Below are 20,998 nucleotides of genomic sequence, written 5' to 3' on the forward strand. Positions count from 1 at the left end.
ACGCGGGGAGCCAGGGACAGAGACTCGGACGCGGGGAGCCAGGGACACAGACTCGGACTCAGACTCGGGGTGCGAGGGACAACAGAGACAGCAAGAGGGAGGGAGAGACTGAGGAATTGAGAAGGAGGAAAGGAAAAAAGGAAAGGTCCAAGGGGGCAGGTGGGACTGAGAAAAAGAGACAAAGGATGAGAGTAAGGTGAAACAGGGATCAGAAGGGAAGGCAGAACTCAAAGGAAAGCATGAGAATCAGGTAATATGGGAGAGTGATCAACGTGAGAGGTTTAACCCAAGGTCCATTGTGAAATGAAGAAGGTGTGTCTGTGTCTGAAGGGACACAGAGACACATTCAGGCTCCATGGCGAATAAAATACAAAGCAAGATCAAGACAAAATGATTAGAGACAAGTAAGAAAATCAGAGGCAGATAAACAATATGTTACCAGCAAACAGAAGGAGGAGATTTCTTAATATAATACCATCATATAGAATAGTCACATCCATATTTTAAAATGCCACATCAAAGGTTCAGAGCATCCCTCTGAATTCTGCAGTGATGTGTAGGTGCCGGTGTTGGACTGGGGTGGACAAGGTCAGAAATCACATGACACCAGGTTACAGTCCAACAGGTTTATTTGAAATCACAAGCTTTCGAAGCATAGCCTCTTCATCTGATGAAGGAGCAACACTCCGAAAGCTTGTGTTTTCAAATAAACCCATTATAACCTGGCGTCATGTGATTTCTGTGTTTGTGCGGTGATGTGAGATGACGGGGAGAAATAGGTTTGCTGAGATTCTGAAAGGAATTCAGAGTGAATACAGAGCAAGATGATGGAATAGTGGGAGTGTCACTGTACTAGTAATCCAGAGGCCCAGGCAGGAGCAAAAATTAGGCCATTCAGGCCAACGAGTCTGCTCTGCTATTCAATCATGGCTGATAAGTTTCTCAAACCCATTCTCCCGCTTTCTCCCCGTAACCCTTGATCCCCTTGATAATCAAGAACCTATCTATCTCAGTCTTAAATGTACTCAATGACCTGGCCTCCACAACCTTCTGTGGCAGTGAATTCCATAGATTCACCACTCTCTGGCTGAAGAAGTTTCATCTCCATTCTAAAGAATCTTCCCTTTACTCTAAGGCTGTGACCTCGGGTCCTAGTTTCTCCTACCAATGGAAGCATATGCCCGACGTCCACTGTCCAGGCCATTCAGTATTCTGTAAGTTTCAATTAGATCCCCCCCTCATCCTTCTAAACTCCAACGAGTATAGTCCCAGAGTCCTCAAACGTTCCTCGTATATTAAGCTTTCCATTCCTGGGATCATTCGTGTGAACTTCCTCTGGACCCACTCCAGGACCAGTACATCCTTCCTGAGGTATGGGGCCCAAAATTGCTCATAATACTATAAATGTGGTCTGACCAGAGCCTTATAAAGCCTCAGAAGTGCTTCCCTGCTTATATATTCTAGTCCTCCTGAAATAAATGCAAGCATTGTATTTGCCTTCTAACTACCAACTCAACCTGCAAGTTTACCCTAAGAGAATCCTGGACTAGGACTCCCAAGTCCCTGTGCACTTCAGATTTCTGCATTTTCTCCCCATTTAGAAAATAGTCGATGCCCCTATTCTTCCTACCAATGTGCATAACCTCACACCTTCCCATGTTGTATTCCATCTGCTACTACTACTTTGCCCACTCTCCAAATCTGTAGCCTTCCTGCCACCTCAACACAATCTGTCCCTCCACCTATCTCTGTTTAATCTGCAAACTTACCCAGAATGCCCTCAGTTTCTATTAGATCAATAATGTTTAGAGTGAAAGGTTGTGGTCCCAATACTGACCCTTGTGGAACACCACGAATCACCAGCTGCCATCCTGAGAAGGACCCTTTTATCCCAACTCTCTGCTGTCTGACAGACTAATGCTCTAGGGACACAGGTTCAAACCCCACCATGGCAGCTAGTGGATTTTAAATTCAATTAATAAATCTGGAACTGAACAGTAGGCCATGGGAGCTATCACAGTGTATAAAAGCCCACCTAGTCAGTAATATCCTTTAGGTTAGAAGTTTAGAGAAGAAAATCTGTCATCCTTACCCGGTCTGATCTGCATGTGACTCCAGGCACACAGCAATGGGGTTGTTAAACTTCCCTCAGAAATGGCCTGAGCCATTCAAGAACAAACAGAGATGGAGAGAATATTCTGGCCTTTCCATGATGTGATGCTATGCCCATACCCCATGAAAGAAATAGGGGTGAAAACACCACGAATTCAGTCATCCCCCAACCCCAATGCCCACCCCCACCCCAGATGGGTGCTTGGCTCATGAGAATATGAGGCTGCAACAAAGGATTTCAGGTCAAGCTGGTTGGATGCACAAACTCTTCTGACACAGGTGAGACCTCCTGGCCCAGAGACAAGGACATTCCCACTGAATCACAAAAAATCCTAATACAAGAAGTCGTACTGTCCTGTTTTAGAAGCTTAAGATCTAATCGAGATGATGAAAGCATTTGATAGCATAGATAGGGAGAAATTAATACCACTGGTTAATAAATAAAGGATCCAACCAGGAGTCAGGAGCTTAACATGAGAGCTTGACATCTTTTATCATGTGACTTGGTGTCACATTATGAGTTTGTGTTCAAGATGGACTGAATCTAGGAGAAGACACAGTCAAGAATTATCTTCGGTTCCAGGGATGCGCAGGCTACATTGGTTAGCCTTGGGAGAGTCAGGATAATAGGGATGGAGTACAGGGGTGGGTCTTGGTGGGATGCTCTTCAGACGGACAATTTGGATTTAATGGGCCAAACGGCCTGCTTCCAAATTGGAGAGATTCTAGGTGCTCAGATTTCAAAGTAACACTATTTCTTGTATATTAATACATTTTTTTATTCATTAATGGGATGAAGGCATCGCTGACCAGGCAGCATTTATTGCCCCGTCCCTAATTGCCTAGAGGGAAGTTCAGAGTCAACCACATTGCTGTGGGTCTGGGGTCACATGAAGGCCAGACCAGGTAAGGATGGCAGTTTCCTTCCCTCAAGGACATTAGTGAGCCAGTTGGATTTTTCCTGACAATCAATAATGGATTCATAGTCATCATTAGATTCTTAACCCACAATATTATCTGGGTCTCTGGATTAACAGTCCAGCAATAATACCACTGGCCCATCGCCTCCCCTGATAATACTAATGCTGCTAATGCCTTACACAGTAAACATACCTATACCAGGCTCGAACATTAGATAAGGACTGAACTATCTTCTGCATGTGTTTATGTCACTCTCAATCTTCTTAGTCTAGTGTCATGTAGTAGTAGAATACTGTATTTCTGCAGAGCATTAAAACTCTGCCCACACTGTGCTACTTATGCTCAGTGATGTGCAGCTCATGACATCACCTTAAAATTATGCCCCCTTGTTATTTTTTTTTCCTCTTCTATATCCAGAAGTGTTCTTACATACAACTGAATGCTTTATTTCCCCCACCACCAAATCACCCATGACTTTTTTCCCCATCTGTTAACCACCACCAGTAAATCACCTACTTTTCCAACTGAATAATTTACGTGTAAAGCCTGTTAAGGGCAAGACAGGCCATCAATGATGATGGGGGAGGGTTACAGCGAGTGTGGGGTGGGGAGGGAGAATGAGGGAGGAGCATTAAAGCAGGTGGGGTGGGGGGGGAGAATGAGGGTGGGGACAGGTTTAGGGGCCGGACAAGGAGCAGCACGGTGGAGGGGGAAACGGAAATGTATGCCCCCCTTTTCGTTACTGACCCTTCAACTAAGCTGCTTTCTATTTGACCTGTCCAAGCCCATCAATCGCATACACTTCAGTGTGGGACCCCTCTCAGCCTTCTCTGCCTCTCAGAAAACAAGCCGAGCTTATTCCAATTAGAATTTCAGTTAGGTGACCGTTAAGAGTTTTGTTCGAGGTCAGACCGTTCAGGCAGGCCGATGGAATTAACGTACAGTTGACCACTCTCTAACTGAGCATCACGGAGCGGAATAGCCCTCTCCTGTCCCAATGACAGAGTATCTCTGTAGCCCAACGCTGTGTCTCTTACTCACCATTATCCAAGTGGGAGCTCGCACCTCACTGAGGACTTGGCAAGCATCAGACGTTACTGACCGCACCCCAGCACACCACAGCACCGAGAACAGCCATGGCTCATTCACCAGGTACAGGTTGGTGCTGATGTTTTCTGAAGCATACTCACTGCAGTCGAGAGACACAGAAACAGAAAGTGAGGCCCAGATTTCAACACAAGGTGAAGACAGCATTAACCCAGGAAGGAGCTGCTGCAAACTCTACAGACAGAGTGTCCCTCCAGGTTCTATCCCATAAATCCAACTGCCCCACATCGACCACTGATCTCACCTCCCCCCAACACCCCACCTTCTGCGAGCAACATCAACAACTTGACTGTAATATTAGCATCTTCAATGTGGCACATGAAGGGGAGGCGGTGATTTGGGGGCAGCAGGGGGGTGGGGCAAAAGAGTTGGGGGCAAAAAAAGTGATCAAAAGAGCCAGCTGTTGATGAAAAATCAACGTTTCTGCTTCTCTCTCTCACACAGATGTTGCCTGACCTGCAGTCAACAATAACAAAGAATAGGAGCAGGAGTAGGCCATTCAGCCCTTCGAGCTTGGTGGGCGGCACAGTGGCTCAGTGGTTAGCACTGCTGCCTCACAGCGGCAGAGACCCAGGTTTGATTCCACCCCCGGGGGACTGTCTGCGTGGAGTTTACACATTCTCCGTGTGTCTCCGGGTGCTCAGTTTCCTCCCACAGTCCAAAGGTGTGCAGGTTAGGGTGGATTAGCCATGCTAAATTGCCTGTAGTGTCCAGGAACGGTGTAGGTTAGGTGAGCTAGTGATGGGAAATGCAGGGTTACAGGAATTGGGTAGGCGGGTGGTTCTGGTGGGATGCTCTTCAGAGGATTGGTGTGGACTCAATGGGCTGAATGGCCTGCACCCACACTATAGGGATTGTCTGACCATGCTTTGCCAACTAAAATAACTATGGCTGACCATCCAACTCAGTCCCCTGTTCCTGCTTTCTCACTATACTCTTGCTCCCTTCAGTTGAGCAAACTGTATTTTTCTTCAAAGTTTTGGCCTCAACAGTTTCCTGTAGCAGAGAATGCCCTGCATTTTATGTTTTCACTTCTGATTTCTGCAGAAACGGAGGAACGTTTTGGTTTTGTGGAGGGTCCCAAAGCATGGGTGTTTGGGTCCTTTGTTCGGAGAGGTGACAGATTGGAAAAAAAAGACATGAGCAGCAAATTATTTACATAAAGAGTGGTTTGTGTGTGGAATGAACTTCCTAAGGAAGTGGTGGATGCGGGCGCAGTTACAATGTTTAAAAGACACCTAGGTAAGTATACGAATAGGAAACATTTGGAGGGACATGGGCCAAGAGCAGGCAGGTGGGACTAATTTGGCTTGGAATCATGGTCAGCATGGACTGGTTGGACTGAAGGGCTTGTTTCCATGCTGTATGGCTCTATAAAACTCTATGAAATTACCACAAGCAGGTGGAGAAAATGGTTATTAAAACTCATGGAAGGTTGCATCTCAAGGACTGTAAAATAGTGAAGTAACGGTTATACTGATTATCCAATATTGATTAGACTACAGAGGGAATTACACATATGTACTATGTACTTCATCTTCAGACAATGGTAATCTTGCTCATAGATTACACAGTGTGGAGCTGGAGGAACACAGCGGGCCTGGCAGCATCAGAGGAGCAGGAAAGTTGACGTTTCGGTTTGAGACCATTTTTCAGAAACGGGCTTCAGAAGGGTCCCGACCCGAAAGGTCAACTTTCCTGCTCCTCTGATGCTGCCTGACCTGCTGTGTTCCTCCAGCTTCACACAGTGTTATCTCTGACTCCAGCATCTGTAGTTCTTACTATCTCTTAATCTTGTTCATGTTGATTTTGCTTTGTGCATATTCTATGCAGCTGTAACTTGTATGCCTCACTCTGTCTAAGCGACCTACGGATCTGTATGTCCTTGTTTGCTGCGATCTGTCTGTACTGCTCGCAAAACAAAACTTTTCACTGTACTTTGATATATGTGACAACAATAAACCAACTCAAATCAAATCTTCAATCAGATACAACGGCCTCAGATAAAAATGCAGGGTAATTGTACTAGAAATTAAGAGGAGATTTTACAAAAACAAGGGTTGTATTCTCTGGAATTTAGAAAGGTGATTTGATTGACATGTTCAAGGTCAAAAGGGGAACAGATAATATGAAAAAAGGAGAAAGAAAGAGACAGAACCCTATTTTGAAGGCTGAGAAGTCCATAACTACTAGGCAGAGTCTCAAAATTACAGCAACTTTTTCCACAAGTGAACCACAAAGTGTGGTACAAGTACAGAATTGCCTGCTGCAAACAGCTGTTGTTACCCAGACATTTATTAGGTTTAAAATTCCTTCTCTGCCACTGGGTTAAATTCCTGGAACTCCCTCTCTAGTAGCACAGTGGGTGTAGACAGTCCCCCAAGGACTGCAGTATATACCAAAAGGCAGCTCACCATCACATTCTCGCACTTGGCCAGGAATGAGCAGTAAATGCTGCTCTGGCCAGTAATATTCACATCCCGCAAACAAATAATTTATTTTTTTGAAACACAAAACCGATAGATTTACGTTATGATGATTTAGGAGCAAGGTATGCTACTTTATCACTTCAAGCTGGAATGACTAAGGCAGTTGAAATTTTTTTTTTTTTTATTTGTTCTTGGGATGTTTAGACCAGCATTTATTGCCCAGATTACAGTTAACAGTCAACCACATCGTGGGTCTGGAGTCACATGTAGGCCAGACCAGGTAAGGACAGCAATTTCCTTCCCTTAAGGATGAAACTGTACAGGACATTGATGAGGCCTTGTCAGGAGTACGGTGTCCAAATCATAGAATCCCTACAGTGTGGAAACAGGCCCTTCAGCCCAACAAGTCCACACTGACCCTCAAAGCATCCCCCCAGACCCATCCCCCTGATAACCCACCTAATCTACACATCCCTGAACACTATGGGTAATCTAGCATGGCCAATCCAGCTAGCCTGCACATCTTTGGACTGAGAGAGGAAACTGGAGCATCCGGAGGAAACCCATGCAGACACGGGAAGTATGTGCAAACTCCACACAGACAAGTCACCCGAGGGTGGAACTGAACCCGGGTCCCTGGCGCTGTGAGGCAGCGGTGCTAACCACTGAGCCACCGTGCTGCCCTAACTGTCCAGTTCTGGTCGCCCTGTTATAGGAAGGATATTAAGCTGGAGAAGGCTCAGAAGAGATTTACCAGGATGTTGCCAGGGTATGGAAGGTTTGAGTTATAAAGAAAGGCTGGATAGGCTGGGATTTCTTTCACTGGAAGTTAGGGGGTTGAGAGGGACCTTAAGATTTTAAAAAATCATGAGGGGTAGAGATAGGGTTAATGGTAGGTGTCTTTTCCCTAGAATCAGGGCTTAAGACTAGGGGGCATATTTTTAACGCGAGAAAAAAAACATGAGGGGCAAATTTTTTTTACGCAGACGGTGGTTCGCATGTGGAATGAACTTTGAGGAAGTGGAGGATGTGGGTACAATTACAACATTTAAAGACACTCGGATAAGTACATGAATAGGAAAGATTTGGAGGATATAGGCCAGGAGCAGGCAGGTGGGACTGGTTTAGTTTGGGATTATGGTTGGCATGGATAGGTTGGACTGAAGGCTCTGTTTCCGTGCTGTATGACTCTATGACAATAATGAACCAGGCAGGTTTTAGAACAATGATTACATTAAGCTAACAATATGTTCCAGATTTTATTGAATTCACAGCTCACCATCTGCTATGGTGGGATTCGATCTCATGCCCACAGACCATTAGCCTTGGGATCCAGATTACTGACATTACCACTATGCCACCATCTTGCTGGTGGCAGGTATATAGAATTAGGTCATAGATCAGCCATGATCTCACTGAATCGAGGAAGAGTTTCAGGGATCTAAAGGGCCTACCCTCTACCCCTATTGCTAAGTGGAGGGGAAAGTTAGTTAAAGGAATGAAGTAGCTTCCAGAATTGTATTGAATACAGCCATTAGCTTGGACTAGAAAGCTCTATGGAATAAATTCTCCGCAGTATTATTGCTAAACTATTAAGCCAGAGATCTACGTCATGCTCTGGGGAATAAAAACTGAAATTGCTGGAGAAACTCAGAGGGTCTTGCAGCATCTGTGGAGAGAGAAAATGTTGAGTCCAAGGACCCTTCTTCAGAACTGGGACACGGGTTCGAATCCCACCACAGCAGATGGTGGAATTCAAATTCAAAACATATCTGGAATTAAGATCCTAATGACGATCATGAATCTGTTGGTCAATTGTCGGAAAAGAAAACCACATTTGGTTCACCAATGTCCTTTAGGGAAGGAAATCTGCCATCCTTACTTGGTCTGGCCTCAACATTACCCACTGCAATGTGACTGTTAACTACCCTCTGGACTCTAAATGCTGACTTAGCCAGAGATGCCCACGATTGAAGAATAAAAACGGGCAATGTGAAAGACTCCAGCAGTCAGACGTACCGCACCTCCTCCGCATCGACCTTATTGTATCGCAGGTTTAACCCCACGATGCCCTGCTCATGTAGCGCTGTTGCATTTTGTTTCACGGAGGACATCTGCTGGAAACCTGGTGCCACTTGGTGAACCATCCATCGGTCTTCCTCCGGTAGCCAGATCACCTGAAAAGCAGACAGTCAAGAGCTCACAACCAGCAACACGTGGTATGGAGGGTGTTCATTCGGATAGCGCCTCGACCACAGAGGCTTCATGGGAATATTACCACAGACCATCTGATACAGAGTAGCGCGAGGAGGCATCAGGATGCGTGGTCACATGCTTGGGAAGGTACGTGGATTTAGGGAAACGTCTTAACAGAGGAGAGGGGGATAGAGACATGGAGAATTTGGAGTGGCGGTGGTGGTGGTGTTGGGGGGGGGGGGGGGGGGGAGCGGGGAGCGGGGAGCAGTGGGGGAGCGTGGTGAATTTCCAGAGCTTTTGGCCCAGGCGTTTGAAGGTATGGCCGCCAATGGTGAGGCAACTCAAATTTGGGAAACGCAAGAGCAGCACAGAGAATGTGGGGCTGGAGGTGATTACAGAGATAGGGTGGGCCAAACAGACATGTAGCGAAGGAAAAACAACAAAGATGAGCATTTTAAAATCAAGGTGTTAGCACAGTGGGAATATTGTGAACAGTTCTGGGCCCCTTAACTAAAAGGAGGAATTGAAGGCAGTCCAGAGAAGGTTATCAGGTATGGAGGGACTGTCTTATGAGGAGGGTTGGGAAGATTGGGCTTGAACTCATTGAAGTTTAGAAGAATGAGAGGTGACCTTATTGAAACATACAAGATTCTTAGAGGACTTGACAGGATAGATGTGGAAAGGTGGTTTCCCCTTGTGGGAGAGTCTAGGACCAGAGGTCATCATCTCAGAGTGAGGGGCCGCATATTTAAGACAGCGAAGAGGAGAATTTTTCTTTTCTCTGAGCGGGGAGTGAATCTGTGGAGGGACGTCGAGGCTGGGTCATTAAGTATGTTGAAGGCTGAGATAGACAGATTTTTAATCAGTCAGGGAATTGAGGGTTATGGGGAAAAGGAGAGTGGAGTTGAGGATTATCAGATCAGACACGATCTCAGTGAATGACAGAGGGTCATTCAGTGGAATTCAGAGGAACCCAGGTCCCTGATGCTAACCACTGAGCCGCTGGACCTTAAGATTGGAGAGGCTAGACGTGTGAAATATCTCATCATTATTAGTATAGTGCAGCCTTTGTACAGCTCAGTCAGGTTTCACCCCCAGCCTCACTTTCTCTAACTCTATCACAGCTCAATTACTCCAACCCAAGAACATCCTACTGTAACTCCTGTGCGAGACCAGGTTCTGGTCTTACTATTACATTAGTGACACTGTTCTCTCCACTCGCTTCTCTTATACACACACTTTCTCTAGTCTAATTAACTCTTACTGAGCTAGTTAAGCAGAGTATCTCTGTGACACCACACAAGGCCACTCCATGGTCCTGAAGCCCCAACACAACAACATTGTAGATGGAGAGGAGGCGAAATTTCTTCTCTCGGAGGGTCTGTGTCTCTGTGGAACTCTCTTCCCCAGACATTTCTGGAGGGTCACTGAATACATTTAAGGCTGAGGTAGACAGTTATTTGACGGAGCAAGAGAGTTGAAGGTTAGGAGGGTTAGCAGAGTTAAGGCCACAATAAGATCAACAACAACCTTATTGAACGACAGAACAGTTCAAAGGGCCGAATGGCGCACTGACCTTTACATAGCCAAGGCCAGGCGCCAACTCTGACACCTCCTCCTACCGTCCCCTCAATCATGACCCCACCCCTGAGACCCCATCTCTCAAGCCATTCACAACCTCATCACCTCAGGTGACCTCCCGCCCACAGCCTCCAACATAATCGTTGCTCAACACCACATCGCCTGTTTCCATCTCCTTCCCAAAATCCATATACCCGACTGCCCCGTCCGACATTTTCTCTGCCTGATCCCACCCCGCTAAAAAAACTTATCTCCACTTACCTTGGCTCCGTTTTCTCCGCCCCCCGGTCCAGAAACAATCGCCTCGAAACCAACATTTATTTCAAGCCCACCGACTCCTACAGCTACCTGGACTACACCGCCTCTCACCCATCCTCCTGCAAGAATGCCATCCCCCTACTCCCAATTCCTCTGCCACTGCCGCGACTGCTCCCAAGATGGGGTGTTCCACTCCCGAACATCCCAGATGTCCTCTTTTTTCAAAAACTGCAACTTCGCCCTTCCAGTGGTCGAAAATGCCCTCAAACACATCTCTCGCGTTTCCCACAACTCATCCCTCACACACCCTCCCCACAACAAAAACAAAGACAGAAACCCCTTGTCCTCACATATCACTCCACCAACCTCTGTATCCAACGTATCATTCTCCGCTACTTCCAATCCGACCCCACAACCAAAGATTATATTTCCCTCCCCATCCATATCTGCCTTTTGTAGGGACTGCTCTCTCCGCGAGTCCCTCATCCGCTCCACACTCCCCACTAGCCCCACCACCTTTCCCTACAACCGCAGGAAGTGCTACACCTGCCCCTACACTTCCCCCCCTTCACCTCCATTCAAGGCACAAAACAAGCCTTTCACATCAGACAGAGGCTCACCTGCACATCTGCTATTGTGGTCTACTGCATCCATTGCTCCCAATGTGGCCTCCTCTATATCGGTGAGGCCAAGTGGAGGCTTGGAGACTGTTTTATAGAGCACCTGCAATCTGTTCGTGACAAACAACAGCACCTTCCAGTCGCGAACCACTTCAACTCCCCCTCCCACTCCCTGGGTGACATGCCCATCCTGAGCCTCCTCCAGTGCCACAATGATGCCACCTGCAAACTGGAGGAGCAGCACCTCATATTCTGCCTCTGAAGCCTACAGCCTGGTGGCCTAAACATGGAATTCACCAGTTTCAAAATCTCTCCACCTCCGTCCTCATCCCATGACCAACCTTCCCTCTCATCCCCGCCTCCTTGACCTGACACAACCTGTCCATCTTCTACCTGCCCCTTCCACCTTACTGACCAATCCCCACCACTCCCTACCACCATCCCACCTACGTTCCCCAGCCCCACCCCTCCTCTCTATTTATTTCTGAGCTCCCTGCTCCTCTGATGCTGCCTGGCCTACTATGTGCCTCCAGCTCCGCACTGTGTTATCTCTGACTCCATTACTATCTCCTCTAACTCCTGTTTGATTCACACAATTGAGGGTCAAGTTCTCTGTACTATTATTCCTGGGGAACTCATTGGCAGGTTTCATTGCGTTAATTAGGTGAAATGCTGTAAATTCTTGTTGATGGATCAGACAATTATTTCCCATCCACATCTAACTGGACTAGACACAGTGTGAACACAGGAAGGACGCTCCCAATGACTCTGGAGTCTGGAACCTGGAGGGGAGGGGTCACAGGTCAAGGACATAGGGCAGGCCATTTATGACTGAGACAAGGAGAAATTTCTTCACCCAGAGAATGGGGAGCCTGTGGAATTCTCTGCCTCAGAAAGTAGTTGAGGCCAAAACACTGAATGTTTTCCAGAAGGAGTTAGACCTAGTTCCTGGGGCTAAAGGGATCGAAGGATATGGGGAGAAAGGGGACTGAGTTGGGTGATCAGCCATGATCATATTGAATGGTGGAGCAGGCTCACAAAAGGACCAAATGCTTATTTGTGCTCCTATTCTCTGCCTTTCTATATCAAAGTCAGAGGCCACAAGACACCAGGTTATAGTCTAACAGGTTTATTTGAAATCACAAGCTTTCGGAGTGCTGCTCCTCCGACAGAGGAAGTGCCCAAAAGCTTGTGATTTCAAACAAACTTGTTGGACTATAACCTGATGTCGTGTGACCTCTATCTTTGTCCACCCCAATCCGGCACCAGCACCTCCACATCATTGGTGTCAAATTTCCTTTCTTGGTTACAACTGGGCAGCACGGTGGCTCAGGAGTTAGCACTGCTGCCTCACTATGCCAAGGACCCCGGTTTGATTCCAGCCTCGGGTGACTGTCTGTGTGGAGTTTGCACATTCTCCCTGTGTCTGCGTGCGTTTCCTCTGGGTGCCCTGGTTTCCTCCCACAGTCTAAAGATGTGCAGGCTAGGTGGATTGGCAGTGCTAAACTGCCCCATAGCATCCAGCGATTATGCACGGGGAAAAATGCAGGGTTACAGGGACAGGGTAGGGGTGTGGGTGGGATGGACTCGATGGGCCGAATGGCCTGCTTCCACACAGCAGGGATGCTACGATTGTATGAATGGTCGAAAACTAGACTGTGATGAAAACCAATGGCTCACCAGGTCCTGGGCAATTCCGGATTCCAGGATGGTTTCCAGGGTGACATTGATCCAGGAAGTGTAGAAGGGATGTTCGGGGGGTGGTCTCCAGAGGTTCACCATCACACTTTTGTTCCAGTGCACCGCCAGGGTGAGCACATCTGCCAGCTTACACAGTGACTGGTTCAAAGCCTCCGTGTTGTCTTTCTGTGAGAGAGTTTGCACTGTCCAGAATGGGTCCTCCTAAAACCAGCAACACAAACACAAATTAAAATGCAAACATTTCTACGACAAGCGGATGATAGTGTCCTGGGTTAACAGTGTGGAGCTGGAGAAGCACAGCAGGCCAGGCAGCATCAGAGGAGCAGGAACTGTTGCTGACTCACTTTCAATTCCAGATTTATTCAATCATTTTAAATATCAGATTTATTCAGTCAGTCAATTTAAAATTCCATGGGCTGCAAAGGCAGGTGGAGAAAGATTTAAATTAGACATGAGACACAATTTTTTTGTTTTTTTTAAAACACAGAGGGTGGTTCGTGTGTGGAATGAACTTCCTGAGGATGTGGGTACAGCTACAACATTTAAAAGATATTTGGATAAATACATGAATAAAAAAGGTTTGGAAGGATATGGACCAGGATAAGGTAGGTGGGACTAGTTTAATTTGGGATCATGGTCAGCATGGACTGGTTAGGCCCAAGGGTCTGTTTCCAGGCTGTATGACTATGACTCCAGAAGTGGAAGGTTTATATGATATGAAATGAGGGAAGGTGTGTTTGCAGAATGAGCTCGGACCTCAACAACTGGAAGCACAACAGCAAAAGATGCAGGAATTAAAACCAGGGTCAAACTGGAGGAGGTGTGCGGGAGGTTGGAGGACACTCATTTGAAAGACATCACAGAGAGCGGGACAGGCAAAGATATGGAGGGATTTGAGGATTTCAAAGTCAAGATGTTGCTTGCTCAGGAGCCAATGTGGATCAGAAGGTGAAGACTTGGGGTAGGCTAGGACTCAGATGGCAGGAGTTTGGGATGAGGTCAAGTTTACAAAAGTCAGCCAGGTGTGTGTTGGAATAGTCAAGTCCAGAGCTGAAGAAGGGATGTATTGAATGTGTAGGTGACAGGCTAAGAATCCTGCAACAAATAACTCACCTCCTGGCTCCCCAAAGCCTGTCCCCTCCATCTACGAGGCACAAGTCAGGAATGTGGTGGAACACTCCCCACTTGCCTGGATGGGGGTAGCTCCAACAACACAAGAAACTGGACACCATCCAGGATAAAGCAGCCCACTTGATTGGTACCACATCCACAAACATCCACTCCCTCCACCACCGATGCTCAGTAGCAGCAGTGTGTACTACCTACAAGATGCACTGCAGAAATTCACCGAAGATCCTCAGACAGCACTTTCCAAACCCATGACCACTTCCATCTAGAAGGACAAGGGCAGCAGGCATATGGGAACACCACCATCTGCAAGTTCTCCTCCAAGTCACTCACCATGCTGACTTGGAAATATATCGGTGTTGCTACAATGTCGCTGGGTCCAAATCCCAGAATTCCCTCCCTAAGGGCATTCTGGGTAAACCTACAGCGCATTGACTGCTGTAGTTTAAGGCGGCGGCCCACTACCACCTTCTCAAGGGGCAACTAGGGATGGGCAATAAATGCTGCCCCAGCCAGAGATGCTCACATCCCACACATGAATTTAAAAAAAGAGGGAGCAAGTTGGGATTAAAAGGCGGAGAGCAATCCCCAGGAAAATTAAGTGGTTGGGAAGAGAATGGGGTCAGGAAATTCTGATCCCCCTTTACTCGGCTGCAGTGCCGGCAGAGGAGGAAGGACAGGGAAATTTTCACATGGAGGGAAGCAGGGAAACCGGAGAGAAGTGGGGAGCCTACCTGAAAGAACCAGAGGCCAGCATTCAGCATCTGCAGGTTGGTCCAGTTGAACATGGCGGCATTGTCAAAGACCCTGTTGGGGTACAGCTCCTCTACATTGGTTGTCCGCCTCAGCGTTGTGTCATGCATCAGGAATGGAACACCGTCGTAGCTGAAGTGGGAACGTAAAGCATAAACAGGCAAGGAGCGATCAGCTGGATGTTGGCCAATACCACATGTCCCCAAACTAGACCAGCTGACAGCACACGAGCAGATAACAAAATTGACACTATCCAGGGCAGAGCAGCCTATTTGATTTGGCACCACATTTACCACCTTCAACATCCACTCCCTCCATTACTGACGCTCAGTAGCAGCAGTGTGTACAATCTACAAAATGCACTGCGGAAATTCACCAAAGATCCTCAGACAACACCTTCCAAACCCACATCCACTTCCACCCAGAAGGACAAGGGCAGCAGATACATGGGAACGCCACCACCTTCCAGTCCCCCTCCAAGCCATGCACCATCCTGACTTGGAAATATAATCGCTGGAAAAAAATCCTGGAATTTCCTCCCTGAGGGCATTGTGGGGGTCCCTGCACAGATAGGCAGCAGGCCAGCTAGAAACTTGAAGAGGGGCAGCTGAGTGAGTGGGTGTTGGGAAGTCATGCCTTGTGTCTGCGATGGGGCAGAAAGGGATAGTATGTGAGAGCATTGGTGTGTGGGATTGCCTGTGTAAGTATGTGAATGAAATGTGTGCAAGTGCAAGTGCGAAAGCGCATGCAGGCCAGACCAGGTAAGGATGTGGAGGCCAAGTCACTGAATATATTAATTTTCCTTTATTCATTCACAGAATGATGGCATGGCTGGCTAGGCAGCATTTATTGCCCATCCCTAATTGCCCAGAGGGCAGTTCTGAGTCAACCACATTGCTGTGGGTCTGGAGTCACATGTAGGCCAGACCAGGTAAGGATGGCAGTTTCCTTCCCTTGAAAGGCATTAGTGAACCAGATAGGTTTTTCCTGACAATTGACAATGGATTCATGGTCATCATTAGACCATTAATTCCAGATACTTATTGATACTTACCCGGGTCCTCAGAACATTATCCGGGTCTCTGCATTAACAATCCAGCCATAATACCACTAGGCCATCGCCTACCATATAAATAGATACATCTTTAGATTTTGAAGGCATGAAGGGATAGGAGTGGGGAAGGGGAATATGATATTGACATCGTGGATCAGCTACAATCATATTGAACTTATTTCACTGGAGCATAGGAGGTTGAGAAGTTTATACAATCATGAGGGGTATTGATAAAGTTGATGGTAGCTGTCTTTTCCCTAGGATGGGGGATTTCAAGACTAGGGGCCATATTTTTAAAAGGTGAGAGGAGAGAGATTTTAAAAAAGACATGAGGGGCAATTTTTCTTGTTTTGCAGAGAGTGGTTCACGTTTGGAATGAACTTCCTGAGGAAGTGGTGGATGTGGGTACAATTACAACATTTAAAAGACATTTTGATGAATAGGAAAGGTTTGGAGGGAAACGGGCCAGGAGCAGGCAGGTGGGACTAGTTTAGTTTGGGAACATGGTCAGCATGGACAAGTTGGGCCGAAGGGCCTGTTTCCATGCTGCATGATTCTATGACTCTATAAGGCGGAGCAGCCTCTAAGGATTCCTGCTTCAAGTTCTGATGTTTCTGACTTAACCCAGCTTTTCCACTCCCTGCCTAGATCTTCTGATTCACCGAGAAATGAAAATTCTGTCTACCTCAACCTAAATGCTTTCCATGATGGAGCGCCTGCAGCTCTGTAGGGTATATAATTCCATAGATTCACAACCCTGAACAAAGACATTTATCCCCTCTCACTGTCCTGAATGATTGACCGCTTATCCTAAGGCTGAGAGATAGCAGGACAGAAATCACTCAACAGAACCATCAAGCCCATGTCACTAACAGCATTGTTACCATACAAAGTCTCTGTGGGGTGAAGGACAATGAGTTAGAGATTCTTGTCTGGGTTTTCAGTGAAGCGTCTGCTCTCACCTGATGGTCACGTTGATGTTGAAACCATCAGCTCGCCACTCGGCTGCCTTCTGGAATGACATCAAGGTGTTCTCCGGAGCCAGCTGTAGGGAAAGGGAATTCAAAACCGGGATCAGATCTGGAGAGCCAGGAAATCAGGACGCGCGCGTTTCAAAAGCTGAGGTTTCCTCTTCCTGTTTTTGACTGTGCTCGGGCAAAATCAATTAAATAATGGCCTTCCCCCAACTCTCCCCCCCTTCCATCCAGCCCCCCCCCCCCCCCACCGAGGGGCAAAAGAACTAGTAGCAGAAATAGGCCATTCAGCCCCTCAAACCTGCTCCACCATTCAATATGATCATGGCTGATCTCATCTCGGCCTCAATTCCACTTTCCTGGTCACTCCCCCATAACCCTTCAACCCATTACTAATTAAAGATCTGTTTATCTCCTCCTTAAATGTACTCAGTGTCCCAGCATCCTCCACACTCTGGGATAGTCAATTCCAAAGATTCACGACTCTAAGAGAAGTAATTTCTCCCCACTTCCGTTTTGAGTCTGCCGTTCCTTACACTAACACCTTTCCATTCTAGATTGCTCCAAATGAGGAAACGTTCGATCTGTGTCATCTTTGTCAATGCCTTTAGCATCTCAGAGACCTCAATTAGATCTCCTCTCATTCTTCTAAACAGGGGAACCAATGGCCTGATGGTATTATCACTAGACTATTGATCCAGGGAAGGATGTCTGCCCATCCTCATCCAGTCAGGCCTACACGTGACTCCAGACCCACAGCAACATGGTTGACTCTCAATTGCTGGCCAGGTTATTACTGACAGGCAATAAATGCTGGCCTAGCCAGTGATGCCCGCATCTTGTGAACAAATTTAAAAGCCTCCAGAGAGTATTGACTTAAATTGCTCAATCTCTCCTCATAAAACAGTGTTTCATTTCTGGTGGACCAATAACTTCAAGTGTTGATAATCTGTTCATTTCATCAGAACGAGGGGAAGCCATTCAACCTTTCAAACTTGTCCCAGCATTCAATTCCTAGGCTTCATTCATTAATATCCATTACAAAATCCACTGACTCCCATTATTATTTCGACTATTTTTTCCTCACACCCTGCCTCCTGTAAGAAATCCATTCCATTCTCCCAGTTTCTCTCTTGCGTCTGCTCCTACAATGCTGTGTACCATAACCCACTTGCTCAAACGGGGAGTCCCCCTCAGAGACAGGGCCCTTACCCATGTCCGATGCAATTCCTTTAGGAAAAAGCAATGGGGTTCTCCTTGCTCTCACGTTCCACCCTGCTGATTTCCACATTCAAAAGGATCAGCCTCCATCTTTTCTACAGGATGCCATCACAAATGCTTTTCCTTCCACTGTCAGTATTCCACAGGGACTGTTCCCTGTGTAACACCCGGACTGACTCACCAATCACCCTCCACAATTCGTTCCCCTCCCATGGCACATCCCTGTGCAGGAAATGGAGCAACTGCCCTTTGACCTCTGCCCTCTCCATTGTCCGATTTGGGCCCCCAACCCTACTCCTACAGTCCAAAGCTGTGCAGGCTAGGTGGATTGGCCATGCTAAATTGCCCGTAGTGTTCAAGGATGTGTAGGTTAAATGGGTTAGACAATGGAAATGCAGGAGTATTGGGTCTGGGTGGGGTGCTCTTCAGAGGGGCGGTGTGGACTTGTTGGGCCGAATGGCCTGTTTCCACACTGTAGGGATTCTATTAAAAAAAATGAATTGTATGAATTTAGACTACTGTACTTGCTGCTCACAATGTGGTATGCTGCACACACACACACACACACACACACACACTGACCAAGCATACACTTGGTGTGTGGTACATCTCTGTTCAGTCTCTAGCATGTCCCAGAGTTTCCAATCATTTGCCATTCTAACGTACCACCTTGTTCTCACACTGACGTTGCTGTCTTTGGCCAATTGCAGCACTCCAGCTCCAGTGTCTGGATGGGATACGCTTTACAGGGTTGGTGCAGATTTGATGGGCCAAATGGTCTCTTTCCACACTGTTGCGATTCTATGAAATCTCCCTTAGATCCTGGCCAACAATGACCCTTCAATCAATGTGACAAAAAGCATGTACGGTCATTATCACACTGGTGGGAGCTTGTTGTGCCTAAAATGGGCTGCCAAGCTTCCAAACCTACTAGAGCGAGGACACTTCAAAAAGATTTAACAACATTTTAAGATGTTCTGAGGATGTGAACGGTGCTACACCAACGCAAGTCTGCCTTTTAAATATCCCTCTAAACCCCTCCCCTTCATGTACCCATCCAGATGCCTTTTAAATGTCCCAGTTCCTCTGGCACCTCATTCCAGACATGCATCACCCTCTGTGTGAAAAAGTTACCCCTTAGGTCCTTTTTATATCTTTCTCCTCTGACCTGAAACCTCGGCCCACCTTAGGACCTTGGCTATTCACCCTATGATATAGTTTGACCTATTTGAACAACAAAAGAATAATTGGCAATTCATGCCACAGTTTTTTCGTGTTTCTTTCTGATTTCCAGCATCTGCAGGAGTTAATTTTTATCGTTTTCAAAAGATGCATTACTCAAATTGACCACTTGATGGGGCAAGGTGACAACATGTAAAATATATTTCAGCAAAAAGACTTTAATACCATCAGAGACTTTCCATACTTGATAGGTGTAGTTGCCTATTACTCTCAAATCTTTATCACTTGCTTAATAGAAACGTGTGGAAGAGGATGTACTCAGTATCTAACCTCTTGCTGTTACTGTCCTAACAGCGCTTGATGGGAGAAACAGTGGAGAGAGAGCTTCACTCTGTACCTCACCCCATGCTGTCCCTGTCCTGGCAGTGTTTGATGGGGGACAGTGTAGAGAGAGCTTTACTCTGTACCCAACCCTGTGCTGTCCCTGTCCTGGGAGTGTTTGATGGGGGACAGTGTAGAGAGAGCTTTACTCTGTACCTCACCCCATGCTGTCCCTGTCCTGGCAGTGTTTGATGGGGGACAGTGTAGAGAGAGCTTTACTCTGTACCTAACCCTGTAAGGTAATTGTACAATATATGATAACAATTATATGGCCCTCATTCTACTTTCCAAGAGTGAGAGCCTTGTTCTGCTTATTGCATTAAACTCATGTCCGATCAGTAAAATAATTTATTGTCTGTCTTGCTGCTGACAAACGTGTTAAAAACAGTCTGTAGAATTTATTACATTTTATTTATTTATCATATTTATGAAGAACAGTCAATTAAAAATGAATTCCCCTGTTCCTGGGAGGCAGTCTTCTCAGACAGGGCACAGTTTGAACAAGAGGAGAATGATAAACAATTTCTGGTGAACAACGTAAATATCACCTGGATCTCTGTTCCCCGAGCTCAATCTTACAAACTTACTCAAGTACAAGACCTACGTAAATTTCAGGCTTCAGTCAAAAACAAAATCTGCCTCCCAACGTTTTTCACATAAAAACAGAGAATGCTGGAGAAACTCAGCAGGTCTGGCAGCATGTGTGGAGACACAAATAGAGTTAATGTTCCCAGTCTGATGTGACTTCTTCAGTTATAGACTGGAGTCACACTGGCCGCAAAACGTTAGCATCTGTGGAGAGGGAAGTAGAGTTGTCAGACCTGCTGAACTTCTCCTCCATTTTCCATTTTCACTTCAGATTTCCAGCATCCGCAGCACGTGACTTTAATCGACGTTGATTTTTTAGCTCGAAGACAATCCTGAATGTCTTGGGGGTTTGTTCAGGGAATGTTTTGGAATCCACTGGGTTTCTCCTTTCCAATAACTGGAATACATAAAGACATGGCCCTGTAGCAGAAGGGAGGAGATGGGAGTATGGGGTTGACGATGAGGCAAGTACATGTTCTCAAACTGGAGGGAAGAATCAGGCTGCTCTGCCTAGCTGAAACGCCAAGGCGTCACTGGAGAAACATCCCAGGCTCCATCAGAACTCAAAGTGAACCAGACAACTTCCCACTGGGTGGAGCACTTCCCGAAAACAAACAATCGCCCAATCAAGCAAGTCTCACATTTCCACGACAACAAGGTGCAGGGCTGGATGAACACAGCAGGCCAAGCAGCATCATAGGAGCAGAGAGGCTGACGTTTCGGGCCTAGACCCTTCATCAGAAATGGGGGAGGGGAAGGGGGTTCTGAAATAAATAGGGAGAGAGTGGGAGG

At 46.7% G+C, this 20,998-nt stretch overlaps 3 protein-coding genes across 7 annotated transcripts in view; all 3 read right to left on the bottom strand.

Annotated features, from left to right (window-relative positions):
• The window catches only part of dgat2 (diacylglycerol O-acyltransferase 2), a 659,593-nt gene that overhangs the window by 329,979 nt on the left and 308,616 nt on the right, over positions 1-20,998 (bottom strand). The gene's annotated exons all lie outside the window — the stretch shown is intronic.
• The window catches only part of LOC109928510 (kelch-like protein 24), a 393,202-nt gene that overhangs the window by 85,929 nt on the left and 286,275 nt on the right, over positions 1-20,998 (bottom strand). The gene's annotated exons all lie outside the window — the stretch shown is intronic.
• LOC109913774 (glycerophosphodiester phosphodiesterase domain-containing protein 5-like) overlaps positions 1-20,998 on the bottom strand; it is a 309,738-nt gene that overhangs the window by 23,187 nt on the left and 265,553 nt on the right. For both annotated transcript variants that reach the window (XM_048598468.1, XM_048598469.1), the window contains exons 4-8: positions 16,823-16,905; positions 14,788-14,938; positions 12,905-13,126; positions 8,589-8,746; positions 4,075-4,222 (exon numbers count right to left, since the gene is read on the bottom strand). In XM_048598468.1, the coding sequence (XP_048454425.1) occupies positions 4,075-4,222; positions 8,589-8,746; positions 12,905-13,126; positions 14,788-14,938; positions 16,823-16,905 (762 nt within the window). The remainder of the gene's footprint in view (positions 1-4,074; positions 4,223-8,588; positions 8,747-12,904; positions 13,127-14,787; positions 14,939-16,822; positions 16,906-20,998) is intronic.

Source organism: Rhincodon typus, chromosome 6 (genome assembly GCF_021869965.1).
Source record: "Rhincodon typus isolate 14 chromosome 6, sRhiTyp1.1, whole genome shotgun sequence".
Taxonomy (NCBI): Eukaryota; Metazoa; Chordata; class Chondrichthyes; order Orectolobiformes; family Rhincodontidae; genus Rhincodon; species Rhincodon typus.